The following is a 15,468-nucleotide window of genomic DNA, read 5'->3' on the forward strand; positions in this document are numbered from 1 at the left end:
ACGGTCATATCGCTCAGCGTTACGATCGACCGCCCGGCCTGGGAGGGGAAACACTAAATGTCGCTCATAGAGCGACGTCTAGTGTGTATGCAGCTTTAATGTGTTATAATTATTCTATTACTCTATGGGACAAGTGAGGAGGGGGGGGGGGGGGGGTCAGGGACGTGCGGTGAGGTAAATGGCTCAGTAGGCACTGGCTAGTACCAGAGCTAGATTTACACACCATATATGAGCCAAAGGGTTCACGAGGGCATTATACACTGGTACAGCAGTATATACTGCTGGAAATTGGGTTCATTTTGATGACAGATGTGCGGAGAAGTTAGGCAGGGGGGAGGAAGTGTCTCACCCGTCATAGACTTTTTACTCCAGAATTTTGACTATACAAATTATTAGAATAATACAAAGAAGAAATTTTTACCATATTCCTTGTATTTTTCATATACTTTATAGTCAAAACTCTGGCACAAGTGTTAGTAGGACAGGAAAGACTGCCTCACCTCTCACTTGTCTCATCCCACCGAATGTTACTGGAGGGGGGGGGGTCGCCTAGTAGTAAGTACACAATTTTAAATAATGAAATTCAGGTGGCAGATAATGTAGGTTTGGCCTCATAGGTGTTGGTTCAAATAGGAGCACTGTTCATGCCCCCACAAGTAATTGCGGCTGTAGGCCGCACTTACGTTACCACTGGAGTTTTGTTTGCAGCCCAATTAGGAGACGAGCGCTGCTGCTATTGCCAGCGTCTATACACCTTTGCAATAACAACTCCGCCCTAATTGAATTGACCTCAGTGTGTTCCACCCATGCTGTTCAAGCGGTTGTGAAATTGTTGGAGTGTTATTATTAGCTGTGATATGTTCCATTTTACCAGATACTATTTATTGTGGTGATCAGAGAGGGAGGTTCAGGTTTTGTTGTTTAGGTTAGCAGCAATTTGACCCTTTTAAAATACATCTTACAAATTTTCAAGTACATTGTGGGGTGTTACTAGGTTACAAGTGGAGATGCGACTTAAGGTGGGTACAAACTGGAAAGATATATCTGCAAATCAATTGATCTGCAAATATATCTATGGACGGATCAGGCAGTGTGCTGTGCATACACACTGCCCGATCCGTCGGGGACTGACGTCATGAACTGGGCGGGCGTGTACATACACCCGCCCACTTCATCTGTCAATCACCGCTGGCCCACACAGTGAGGCGCCAATATATCGTTAGATATATTGGCCGTCGGCTGTGCTGCGGGGCCGACTCGATACGTCTGTGAACTACGGAGTTCACAGACGTATCGGCCATACACACTGGCCGACGGACCCGCGTTATATCGCCCGTTCAAGAGAACGCCCGATATATCGGCCAGTGTGTACGGGCCTTTAGATGCATATGACTCTGAATCGCCTGTATTTGGGCAAAGTTGAATTTGCTCTGTGACGGAGCATGCACAGTGCGAAACATCGCAAGATCCATCTACAAAGCTGACTAGCATGCAACTGTCAATCAGCCTCCATACTGTACTGTACATGCAGCATGTTCTTTCTCTGTCCTCATCATCTTCACCATAGATCTGGTGGTGTTCAGGAAGGAGGAGGGGGCAGTGCCATCTGTAGTAGCTTGTATGAGTTTTGAGTCTAAGGCTGAGCTCTCCTTTTTGTCCCCCTTCCACATGAATGATGTGGGTCTTGCTATTGTTGTGAGTAGAGATTAGCACTTTGGATTAGGACGGCATAGCAACTTCAGATGAGAACACTGATCAGAGTGTTCAGGTTTGCACAGAGGGTGGTAGAAGTACCTTATTTGTAACTGTTGGTAAAAATCATTTTGGGATGAAATTGGAGCTATATTCTGTGAATTCTGGGACAAATCCTATACATCTAAAGGTTCAGGAGGCCGACGCAGTAATCCCGACAGCCGGTGATATGCAGCCGGACGGAATCCCAACAAGCGCTCGGTATTCCCACTCGGTTGGTGGGTCCACGCCACCAACTGAGTGGGAACAGAACCATGCCCGATGCGTGGGAGCCCTCGAGGGGACTCGCTTACCGGATTCCGGCAGATGGGATGCTGTCACTATACCGACAGCCGGCATTCTGGCTGCCCGGGATTACGTATGTGTTCCGTTCCATAGAAAGACTATATAAAAAGTTGTTGTGTCCTCATTTGATAAACTTGCCTACATGGGCCCCAAATGTTCTGTTTATTGGGGTAAGGGGCCAGTTTGTAAAAACTGATTTGTGAGTGCATATATATTTCTCTTTTATCCAATCTGGGGACACACAGGACCATGGGGTTGCTTGAGGGATCCGTAGAAGCTGGCACTTAAGTAGACTAGTAAGTAGCTTCTCCCCTCTGAGCTCCTCTCTTCTGCAACTTCAGCACAACGTTAAAAGTAGCCCTAAACCAAGGGTAAACCCCCTAGTGTAATTTACAAAACAACTGCAACCAACCCACAAACAAAAAACTGCGCTTAAGGGTAGGAACATAGGGGGTCATTTAGATCTGATCGCTGCTGTGCGTTTCAAGGTCATAATGGCGCATGTGTATGCACCGCAATGCGCACGCACGTCGGACAACCACAACGGGTATTGCCGGTCAGCGACAGGATGGTGCAAAAAATCAGTTCACAAGGTGATTGACAGGAGGAAGCTGTTTGTGGGTGGTAACTGACAGTCTACTGGGAGTGTTCGGGAAAACGCAGGTGTGCCCAAGCATTTTCAGGGCGGGTGTCTGACGTCCGCTTTGGCCCCGATCAGCCTGATTCTATCACACTGGAGGAGTAAGTCCTGGGCTGCGCACAGACTGCACAAAGTGAATTTTAGCAGCTCGGCGTAAACATAGCATCGCACACTTGCACGGCGAAAATTCTCTCCCACTGGAGGCGGCGACTATCTGAATGCAGGACAGCAAAAATCGCAGCCCAGCGATCAGATCTGAATGAGGTCCATAGTGTCCCCCAAGTGGACTCTGAGAAAAGGATTTAGCAGTAAATACAAAAATCCAGTTTTCTTTCATCCAATCTGGAGGACACTGGACCATGGGACATTCAAAAGCCAGCCCTAGGAGAGTTTACGCTCAGAAAAACCTAAATGGAAGACTTTCCAACTTAAACTAGCATCCTTAGATGCGAACATCGTAAATCAAGAAAGTGGTGAACAGAGGACCAAGCCGTCACTGGCATAGCGGGTCCTATTATAAAGCCGCAGCTTGCATAGAGGGAGCCTAATAGAATTAGAAAACAACCCGTGTGAGTTCAGTAGGGAACCATATGGCAAGGAATGCGTGGATACCAGACACTAAAGGACTACCCACAAACGAAAGAATAAGCACAGAGATCACTGAACAACCTAAAAAGAGACTGTCATGCTTTGTTGTCTAGACTGCTGTATACCAGCCAGGTGCATTCTCGCTTCTAATCAACATGGGGCCTAGACCTGCTGTGTTTTCAACGTGTGCTGGGGTAACCTGTCTTAACTAATCTGGTGCCCCTGAGCTCAACCAGAGCCTCCAGCCTGATATCGAAGTTAATGTGGACGCTCAGTGAGCATAATTAAGTCTACTTAGTTTAGGTGCCAGCTCCTACGGATCTCTCAATCACCCCCATGGTCCAGTGTCACCCAGATGGACTCAGAGTAAAGGATTTAATGGTAAATACGACAAAAAAAATGTTTTTTACTGTAATGTAAGGGAAATAAATATTGAATGTTTTACTACAGTATGTGGTTAATTATAAAGGATCTTGTATGTTTATAGCTATATTAGCCTTGTGCTAGAGTATATTTGACAAATAAGAAGTAATGCACTTTTACCATGGCAGGATAAACAGTGAGGCTCTGGATTGTGACACCAAAGAGAAGCCTGCACCTTTACACAAGTCATTTAAGATTGGTTAGTATTTGCAATCGCTTATTCAATCTCTATTAGTAACTCTTTTTACTAATTGGTGTATAACTCTGATTTATATATTGCCATTCAGAAAATCCAGCAGATTTAAGACCCAAAAGTGCCCTTGATGGAGAATCGAATGAGACCATTTTCTCACTCAGGTACCTGAGAAATCTTTTTATCCATAGAAATGATTAGTATTTTTATTGCTGACCTTACATGCGTCATTAGTAAATAGAACCAGGCAGCACTGTCGGCTTCAGGAAATGGGGGTGGGTGTCTCTGGGTGATGCACCACCTACTTATAACATCAGGGGAACAGGCTGCATAGAGGAGAATCAGGGGCGCCACAATGTTTTCATGTTGGGGAGGATATAATTTCTGTTTGGTACCCCTAAATAGCAAAATGTTGCTCCCTCAGGGTCAGATGGACTAACCTGCTGCACCACCAACCTGATGACATCTATATCTCTCTAACTATACATATATGCACACATTTATGTAAAAATCAGCATAGAGGACAGTATGTGGAATGCAGGTAATAACATATTAGAATTAAAATACAGCAATAAGGGGCCCATTTATTGTTTATAGAGTTTTAGAAATGATAAATAGAACTTCTTTTTGCTGCTATTTTTGGCAATAAGAAATTAATTTTTGGTCAATTGTATTAGAAACCACATGCAGGGACAGGTGATCCAATAGAAGAAGCCTGATGCAATCACTTTACTTTATTTTGTGAACTTAATGCATGCTTCAGTGGCTGTTACCGGGGAGGGATCAGAGATAACGTACACTTTAGTTAGTCCACAGGCTGCAATAGCTAACTTCACTATTGCGATCGGAAACCAGGAAAATGCAGCAAATATAAAAAATATCTACTATGATATCTCGAATTCTTTTAGGGGATATTTACAATTTAAATCCCTCACCCCACCCAAATTGTCCGTTTTTGTGGGGATTTTTCACAAAAAGTGAATAATAAATATGCTCATAAAACATGACTTGTAGAAGATGAGGCATGATTCACTCATACAGATGTGTCTTCTTACATCTAGCCTCCATTACACAGCTCTTCTAGTTATGCCATGCTGTGGCGTGACTTGGCAGTGCCGAGCATCTTTTCTGGCAACTTTCTTCTTCAGGGTTCACAGTTGGTCCACAGGATTGACATGGGGTGTATGTGGTTGGATATGGATCGGACACCAAACGGTTCAGCTTTTGAGCTCCCAGAATGCTTCGGTCCAGCCTCACCTATAACCCCTCCTTCTGCCCAAGGGAAGTCAGTTTTTTGTTTGGTGCGACAGGAGCCGGACTACATGTAAAATGGTAGGACTGTATCACAGTCCCAAGCTTTTTTAAACTTTATTATTTTATAAAGCCTTTTTTAGAGCGTGATGCGTTATGCGTCTTAGCCGCACTCCAGCAAATTCCCACCGGTGCTGGTGATTTTGGCAGGCGCCAGCGGGGGTTAGCTAGCAGGCCCACGATGGTGATCCTAGGCTGCGGCTGGAGCACGGGAAGAAAGGTAAGGTGACTTTCCCACCCATGGGAAGTCGTGTTTGTTTACGCTGCATGGCTGTCTCGGGTTGGTGGCTACTGGACAGCGCTGACAGCGTTCACCTCGTGTGTTCCCCTGCTAGACCACCAGGGATCACAGGCTCCGGGGATAAATTTGGAGGCCACAGAACCCTGGGGTGGATGTCTGCAGTGGGGCGTAAGGCCCTTCCCCGGTTACCCCTCCACCCGGCTCAGGTGGCGAATTAACTATGGTTTTCCTGCCTTGAACTGATTGGACTGCTTTGTGTAAAAGACACTAAGCGACATTATACAAGTGCCTGCTGCAGTAATCGCTGTGTGACAATATACTTTATGTGCGACAATACACGCTGGACGCGGCTGTTGCAGATAGTCGCTGAGTGACAATATACTCTGGTCTAAATGTGTTACAGCAAGTCTTCAGGAATGCTGGGTTTAGCCTCCCTGTATACCACTCCCAAGGGCCAGGTTATACAGCACTGACTACCCCTGTGGTACTAAGTAGCTGATTAAGTGCTCATTGCAATTGTATAATTTATTGCATTGTTTGTGATTTATGCTATTTCGAAAAGGGTTTTTTCCCAATGTACTTCACTTTTACTTGTTTTAAATGAAGGCTGTCACATTGCTGCTCAGTTTACACTGATCGCATGATTATATTGTAACTGTGTGAATGAAAGGCAAAGGTTACAAGGCAGCTACTGCACCTCTGTTAATGTCATGTAAATCCTGTGCTGCAGAATTAACCTCTCAGCACCTGGTGCAGGACGAGTTTTGTTCACTTTGCTATGTTCCTAAACGAAATTAAGCTGACCAACTTGCTTCAAGCCTAGAACCAGCACAAGTACAAGAACCACCTTGGGTGGCTTCTTTTGCACAGGCTTTAACACGTATAGCAGTTTGCTTGGCTACACCTGCTATACCTCCAGCTATGAGGTTTCCTTCACAGCCTCCATGGCTAGATGTGTCTTCACATTCAGTCCAGGATTTGGCTCGGACCTCTGCGGCCTTTCAACAGATGTTACAGGCAGACAAGTCTGAGGAAGAGCAAGTACGTAGACGTGCAGCACCGTCCTCACAATCTACACAGCTTTCAGAATCTGAGATGTCATCAGAAGGTGAGGCTTACTCCTCTCTTCTTGAGTGCCCCACAGGTGAAGAAGATTGTGACATCTCAGTGGACGTGCCCGCATTAATTCATGCGGTCGGTGACAATATTGACATTGACAATAGAAGAACAGAAGCCACCGCCAAAGTCTAAGGCTCCAATCTTTAAACAACAAAAAATAGTCAAAGCTGAATTCCCTCAATCAGAGCAGCTTACTGAAATGATGCAGGAAGCACGGGGTACTCCAAATTAGAGGTTTAAATTGCCAAAGAAATTGGCTTCTTTTTAACCTCTTCCACCGGTAGAATTTTCAAAATATGAAGTACATCCCACAGTTGATGCTAATGTGGCACGTCTAGTGCACAGTTCTACATTGCCTATACCACAAGTTCTCAAACTCGGTCCTCAGGACCCCACACGGTCCATGTTTTGCAGGTCACCTGTAGATTTTTAAAATGTGACAGTTGGTGATACACAGTGCAGTTGCTGGGTGACATGGAGAACATGAACCGTGTGGGGTCCTGAGTACCGAGTTTGAGAACCACTGGCCTATACCATCAACGTCTTTTTTTGAAAGACCTGATAGACAGAAAAGTTTAAACATGTCTTAAATATGTTTTTTCCCTTACGGGGGCAATTATAAGAGCAGCTATGGCCTCAGTATGGGTGGCCAAGGCTGTTGCAGGCTGGGTAGACGCATTAGAGGATAGTCTCTCGGTGAACGCCACGAGAGAACAGCTATCCCATATAACAAATATAAGGCAAGCAGCGGCCTATTTGTAAGAAGCGGCCTTAGACACAAGCCTACTAGCTTCCAAAGCTTCAGCTACCTCAGTAGTAACCTGCCGAGCAGTGTGGCTACGACCCTGGAAGATGAATTAGGAATCCAAGAAGGTATTGGAATCCCTACCCTTTGCTGGAGATATTCTGTTTGGAACAGAATTGGAGAAAATAGTGGCTACCTCAGTAGTCTCTAAATCAGCATTTCTGCCCCTTGGCATCAACTTCGAAACCCAAATCCTCTGCATTCTGGTTCTTTCGGACCCAGTGCAAAGCAAAAGGACAGGCTTATTCCAGACAGTTTCAATCAGCTAAAACCGTTAAGCCTAAAGCCAGACAGGCCTGGGCAGCTAGATGTCCGATTTCCAAATCAGAAGACATACCCTCCGCCTGACGGTGCGGGACTACTTCGGCAGTTTGCACAGGTATGATGTCAGTTCACCACAGATACCTTGGTGCGAGAAGTGATTTTTCACAGTTACGCCGCCACCTTCGTGAACCATCCCCACCCTGCAGTTCTTATGTACCAGCCCACCTTTAGAATCAATCAAGGTCAAGGCTTTACAAAATGCATTTCAGACCTTACTGTAATCGGGAGTTACAACGAGGACTGTGTTTATACTTTATACTTTTCCTGGTTCAGAAGCCCAATGGGTCCCATCCGCCCATTCACAATCTCAAAGCTCTGAACAAATATATATGGGTACCCCAGTTTCATATGGGAACTTTACGGGCTAAATACCCTGGCAATGGAGCCGGGGGATTTCATGGTTTCTCTGGACATTCAAGATGCCTACCTGCATGTACCGATAGCACTCTCTCTCATCAGCACTATCTCAGGTTTGCGGTCCTCTTGTAACATTTCCAATTTCATGCACTACCCTTCGGACTTGATACAGCTTCTCGGGTGTTCACCAAAATCATGGTTGTGATGGCAGCTCAGCTTAGTCGCCAGGGGATAAGGATATTTCCATATCTGGACGACCTGCTTATCCTGGCACATTGCCAGAAAACCCTCCTCTGCCATCTACAACGGACTATAGCCTTTCTACAGGCTCACATATGGCTCATAAATTGGGCAAAATCCTCCCTAGTCCATCGCACTTAGGAGTGATACTGGATTCCAGTTTACAGAAAATCTGCCACTGGGCAAAATATCCATGATACAGATGAGAATCCGCAGCTAACTGCACAGTCGGAGACTATATCCAGTCATGCAGCGATGCATGTACTGGAGTTAATAGTTTCGGCATTCGACATGGTAGAATATGCCCAGTTCCATTCAGTTCCTGCAGCATGGGCGCCTTAATGGTCACAATCGCAGCACGCTGCACACCCCTAACATTGCCTGAAGGTGACGAGTGGTGAGTACAAACCGGGTGCCCCGCTAGGGGGGTCCCCCAGTTCTTGGTGCGGCACAAACGCCGGGGTGGCACATGGTACCCTCCCGGGGGGGGACCCGCTATAGCCCCGCTGTGTACACTGGCAGCGGTAGTGAAAACTAACGCTTATGTGATGTTTTACACTTGTATGGAGACTTTGCCAGTATAAATATCTATAAAGCTCTGGCACCATTACAGGGGGCGGAGCTTCCTCAGAACGTGACCAGCGGCATTTTGGCACCTTCCTCTGCTTACAGCTGCAGCAGCAGGCACACAGAGCTCTTCCAGACACTCAGGATACGCAGGGAAACTGTTACAGGGGTGTAGCAAAGGGGGAGAGCCACTATTGTATACAATCACAAAAACTTACTGGGTCTGCTTAGCTTGGGTGTGCTGGTCCTTTCTCTCTGTCTCCCTCTCACATACAGTAAGGGCAGACTTGCTATTATATTTCTTGTCTATGCGTATGTGTTTACTGAAAACATGGTAAAACACCAATTATGCGGTGTATGTCACACCAGATTCTCTCCCTCTACATCTGGGGGGTCATTCCGAGTTGATCGCTCGCTAGCTGTTTTTAGCAGCCGTGCAAACGCTATGCCGCCTCCCACTGGGAGTGTATTTTAATTAGCAGAAGTGCGAACGAAAGGATCGTGTAGCGGCTACAAAATAATTTTGTGCAGTTTCAGAGTAGCTTCAGACCTACTCAGCGCTTCAGACTGATCAGTTCCTGTTTTGACGTCACGAACACTCCCTGCGTTCGCCCAGCCACGCCTGCGTTTTTCCGACCACTCCCTGAAAAACGGTCAGTTGACACCCAGAAACGCCCACTTCATGTCAATCACTCTGCGGCCAGCAGTGCGACCGAAAAGCTTCGCTAGACCTTGTGTGAAACTACATCGGCCGTTGTGAAAGTACGTCGCGCGTGCACATTGCGCCGCATACGCATGCTCAGAAGTGCCTTTTTTTGCATCATTGCTGCATAGTGAACATATTTTGCTAGCGATCAACTCGGAATGACCCCCCTGGTTCCATATCATGTGAACAATGCAGCCAGTCCTCACAACTCAGTGAGGAGGCTGGGAGGGAGGGTCAAGAGCCTTCCTGGTTAGGCGCCATAAAGTCCATGATGTCAGATATGTCCTCTCCGCTCACTGCTAATGCTAAAAAACTGCAACTACTGCAGCAGGCTGTTGCAGACCTAGCTGAAAGGGCAGATGTTCAACAGCCCTCCTCTCTAGATCAGGGCCACAAAAACGTGGGTTACCTGCTTTACTCTCAGACTCTGATGAGGAGATACAGGAGGAGGGGGAGAACTTGGATCTTGTTACTGGGTATTCCTCTTCTGCACAGGGTATTGAGACCCTCATTCGTGCTATACGGGACGTGTCAAAACTCCCTCTAGAGGACGCTGCAACACAGCAGTCGTTTTTCTTAACACAGAACAAACTCTGTGTCACTTTCCCTGATTCTGCAAAGCTGGATGACCTGTTTAAGTTAGCCTGGAAAAATCCAGAAAAGAAATACCAGGGAAGAACCTCTGGCTGTAGACATATCAGTCTCTCGCCTATCAAAAAGGCGGTACTACCAGCTTCGGGCTCCTTTACCATAAAGGACCCTGGGGATTGAAAAATAGAGACTACACTGAAGTCTATCTACACAGCGGCTGGTATATCACAAAGACCGGTCATAGCGGGTCGCTGCTACTCAAATTCAAGAGGCCCTCTCGGGGGATATGTCCCTGGTTACTACGGTGACTCTCCTAAAACACATTCAAGACACTGCACGCGTCCTGTGTGACTCATTCTAGGAGATAGGTAATATTAATGCTAGGACCGCTGCTATGGCAGTGTCGGCGCGCAGGGCCTTGTGGTTGCACCAGTGGATAGTGGACGCAGAGTCCAAGCGCAGTACAGAGTCTCTTCCTTTTTCAGGGGATTGGCTCTTCAGGGTTGAATTGGATACGCGGATTTCTAAAGTTACTGTGGGGAAATTCACGTTTCCTCTGGGGCCCCGCCGGCTAGACGTTCCTACCCGGGGCTGTCTGCCCAGTACTTTCTGTCTAACAGATTTAGATTTAGGGCCAGAGGTGCCTCCAATGCGACTAGAGGCACCAGAGGTAAGACAAGAGAACCAGCAACCGCAGGTTCTCCGGAACAGAGCACCAGTTCAGCTTCCACTAAGGCCTCAGCATGACGGTGCCCACCCATCCAGAGGGGATCTCGAGGTGGGAGCTTGGCTGCGTCACTTAAGCTGCATCTGGGAATGCTCCTGCCAGGATACCTGGGTCAAGGACTTCATTTCTCAGGGCTACAAGCTGGAGTTCGACGGTTCTCCTCCCCAATGATTTTTCAAATCAAGTTAACCAGCTTTAGAGGATACGCGGGTTACGTTGCAGCAGGCCGTCCTAAAGTTGGTCCAGTCCCAAGTCATTGTTCCAGTACCACTGCAACAACAGGGAAAGGGTTACTGCTCCAACCTGTTCGTGGTACCGAAACCGGACAGTTCGGTAAGGCCCATTTTGATTCTCAAATCCTTGAACCCTTACCTAAAGGTTTTCAAGTTCAAGATGGTATCTTTGTGAGCAGTGAATGCGGGCCTGGAAGAACGGGAGTTCAAGGTCTCACTGGATATAAAGGATGCCTCTCTCTATATCCCGATTTGGCCACCTCACGAGGCTTACCTGCGGTTTGCCCTGCTGAAGAGCACTACCAGTTCCAGGCACTACCCTTCGGCCTGTCCACAGCTCCGAGGGTATTTACGAAAGTGATGGTGGAGATGATGTTCCAACTCCGTGTTCAGGGTGTCAATATTGTCCCTGATCTGGACGATCTCTTAACAAAGGTGAGATCCAGGGAGCTTTTATTGTTTGTATAGACCACACTAACCAACTTCTATCACAACATGGATGGATCCTCAATTTACAGAAGTTCCACCTGGAGCCAAGTCAGCAGCTCCTGTTCCTGGGAATGTTGTTGGATACCGTGGCACAGAAATTGTTCCTCCCAGAGGACAAAGCGAGAACACTCCAGGAGATGGTCCGAATGGTTCTACAGGCAACTCGAATATCCATCCATCTTTGCATAAAATTGTTGGGGAAAATGGTAGCCTCCTATGAGGCGATCCAGTATGTAAGGTTCCATGCCAGAACATTTCAATTGGATCTACTAAGCAAGTGATCCGGATCACATCTTCAGATGCACCGGATAATACGGCTGTCACCTCAGGCCAGAATTTCCCTCCTGTGGTGGCTGCTGTCTTCAAAACTACTGGAAGGTCGAAGTTTCAGGATTGGATCCTCCTCGCGACAGATGCAAGTCTGAGATGATGGGGAGCTGTCACCCAGTGAGCTCAGTTCCAGTGCAGGTGTTCAGCCCACAAAGCCCTACTTCCAATCAACATTCTGGAACTTTGGGCGGTCTACTAGTCTCTGCTTCAGGCCTCTCCTCTACTCAGGGATCACGTGATCCAAGTTCAGTCAGTGGTGGCGTACATAAATCGATGAGGGACAAAAAGCAGGGCCTGCATGCGAGAGGTGTCAAAGATACTCCTCTGGGCCGAAAGAAATGCAAGTGCACTATTCGCAATCTTCATTCCGGGAGTGGACAGTTGGAAAGCGGACTTCCTGAGTAGTCACGATCTCCACCCGGGAGAGTGGGGGCTCCACCGTCTGGTGTTTTAGCAGATCATCGACCGGTGGGGCTGCTCACAAATAGACGTGATGGCTTCTCGACTCAACAAGAAGCTTCACTGGTATTGCTCACGAACCAGGGACCCTCAGACGAGGGCAGTAGATGCACTGACATCTCCTTGGCCTTACTGGCTAGTCTACCTGCTTCCTCCGATACCATTGATCCCAAGGGTGCTAAAGCGATTCAGGAATCAAGGAGTCCAGGCAATTCTGATTGCCCAGGATTGGCCTCGGAGGGCGTGGTATGCGGAGCTTCTGGACATGTCCGTTGAAGACCCTTTGCCTCTACCGCTAAGAAGAGATCTTCAACAAGAGCCGTTCGTCTACCCGGACTTACGGCAACTTTGTTTGACTGCGTGGAGGTTGAGCGGAACATCCTAGCTCACAAATGCCTTTCCAAAAAGGTTATTGCTACCATGGTTCAGGCCAGGAAGCCTGTGACATCAAAACACTATCATATCTGGAGAAGATATGTCACTTGGTGCAAGGAACGCACGTATCCGCCATCAGAGTTCCACTTGGGACGTTTCTTACATTTCCTGCAGGTTAGTGGGCTTACGTCTGGGTTCCATTAAGGTCCAGATATCAGCTCTCTCAATTTTCTTCTAAAAGAAATTGGCAGTGTTGCCAGAAGTTCAGAACTTCTTGCAAGGGGTGCTCCACATACAACCTCCTTTTGTGCAGCCCACGGCACCCTGGGATTTGAATGTAGTGTTGACATTTCTACAGTCCTCCTGCTTTGAACCTTTGACAGTAGAAGACAAGTACCTCACATGGAAGACGGTGATGTTACTATAAAGTTATATCAAAGAGCTTTTTATCTAAACATTTTAATTATAAGATAAAATAAGCAAGGTCAGAGAGTAATGATCCGACCATGACGGCATATTTATATTCCTAACTAGACAATCTACCTGTAGTTAGTAGTTACTGTGTCACTTCTATTGAGAGAAATAAATAAAAAAAAAAAAAAAAAAAAAAATTCAAACCATTAACAACTGTGGCCAGACATTTCCTAAATGTTCATGGGAATTCCTCAGAATGTTTACAAGTTTTTGGACTTGAGAGAATCAGATTAGGAATAAGAGGGGGAGACCTTCAGAAAGAGCTTCTTAGACGGGAGAGCCAGTGGATTTTCAGACTGGGCTCAACTTCCCCCATGGGCCTTAATGAGAACATCAATTATAGCGCTTTCTTAACAACCTAACCAATCCGTCTCATTCAAATCCTATCTCCCACTCAACAACACTTTCGACAACTTATCTACAGTACAAAGTGGACATGCACATCTATATATGTGTACCTATATATGTGTACCTAGATTGTGCTATCTATTCCACTTCCTTAATCCCTACATATTATTAATTAATTAACCTTTTTCACTTTCCAATTATTATCCTGCTTGTGTGTGTATATATACACATACACACTAAATGTTAAATCATAATCAGCGTGGATATTTAAATCCCCTTCTTTGGGGAATAGTCGCTTACCTTTGATGCTTATACTTATATTTGCATATACTAATCATTACTATGTACACTTTATTATCATTATTATATATTTGTAAATAGAATTTCTTGTATCATATCATTATTTCTTATTTTTACAAAAATTTTCTAATTAATTTTTCTTTCTTTTAGTCATATTTCTCATTAATTATTTCCAATTATAACTATCCATATGATAAAATCATTTAATTAATTACTGCCGACAACTAAATCTCTTTCGCCAGGGATCATTTGTTTTCTGTTATTTGTTTTCTGTTTTCTGTTTTTGATACATACACATGCATATATTAATTATTATTACGTGCACCACATAATTATTATTAAAACTGCAACATTGATAACTGCATTCCTCATTTATCAGCTTTATTTAAGACCGTTATTATGATTTACAGAATTAATTTAATTGACATAGGCTCCCCATTAGCTTGCACATAGTCAGTTAATGTGGCTAAGTGATTTCTCCTGTTTGTCAAGCTATTTAGCCCCAGTGGATTATCATTAGCAATTATTCCTCCATTGGCTATTTTAAGTGTCACTCATTCCCTATGGCTATTGTGATTGGTTCTTTGATATTTAAATACCCATGAAGGAAAACACCTTCATGACAGATGGTGAACAAGCCCGTTTTTAGGGTGAAACGTACGTTCAGTCAGTACTAGTCCTTGAGCGTCACATGACGCTACTTCCGGAATCCCGAGACACGTGACAGGGGCCCGGACCACGGCACTAACGGAGACGTCAGCCGCTACCGCTGCATTCGGGGACTCTCTCTCCCCGCTAGGTATTTTCAGTGCGCTCTCATCATCCGCTTGGCGGCACCTCCTAGCCCTGCGCTGATCAAATATCAACAGGGCTGCGGACGCTATAGCGGATGACAGCAAGAAACACTCTTTCTTTCTTCAGTCCGTTACCGTCTGGCCAACTCTCTCACCTCCCATTTACTGTGTACTTGCACACACATGGGAAGGCAGTAGAAGTTGACTGGACATATGGGACGGGCTTCTATTCTGCCTGTAGATGGGGATTTTGTAATTCACATTAACATCAGTTGACTCAACTAACCTGATTTAATTCCTTTTTTGGCTGTGATTTCATTCATAGGAAGACTGACAATTCATTGTAAATTCGCTTGTCACTGATGTTACATATTGCTTGAAAAATAACAAAACTGTTGCAAGTATAATGGAGATCTGAGTCCACATAAGAAGTTGCCACTTTAGTTTTTTCTTCTATTGAGATTTTACATTGTGTGTTTCTTTCTTCAGTAGTTGCTGTAAGCACAGTGGAGTACCTAATCTTTAAACTATATTTCTCTATCGTCCTAGTGGATGCTGGGGTTCCTGAAAGGACCATGGGGAATAGCGGCTCCGCAGGAGACAGGGCACAAAAAAGTAAAGCTTTAGGATCAGGTGGTGTGCACTGGCTCCTCCCCCTATGACCCTCCTCCAAGCCAGTTAGATTTTTGTGCCCGGCCGAGAAGGGTGCAATCTAGGTGGCTCTCCTAAAGAGCTGCTTAGGAAAGTTTAGCTTAGGTTTTTTATTTTACAGTGAGTCCTGCTGGCAACAGGATCAC

The 15,468-nt window shown here is 45.8% G+C and overlaps 1 protein-coding gene across 4 annotated transcripts in view; it reads left to right on the forward strand.

The window, feature by feature from the left end:
* Positions 1–15,468, forward strand: part of ULK4 (unc-51 like kinase 4) — a 1,561,547-nt gene that overhangs the window by 88,308 nt on the left and 1,457,771 nt on the right. For all 4 annotated transcript variants that reach the window (XM_063922404.1, XM_063922401.1, XM_063922403.1 and 1 more), the window contains exons 10-11: positions 3,817–3,887; positions 3,976–4,045. In XM_063922404.1, the coding sequence (XP_063778474.1) occupies positions 3,817–3,887; positions 3,976–4,045 (141 nt within the window). The remainder of the gene's footprint in view (positions 1–3,816; positions 3,888–3,975; positions 4,046–15,468) is intronic.

This window comes from Pseudophryne corroboree, chromosome 5, assembly GCF_028390025.1.
Source record: "Pseudophryne corroboree isolate aPseCor3 chromosome 5, aPseCor3.hap2, whole genome shotgun sequence".
NCBI lineage: Eukaryota > Metazoa > Chordata > Amphibia > Anura > Myobatrachidae > Pseudophryne > Pseudophryne corroboree.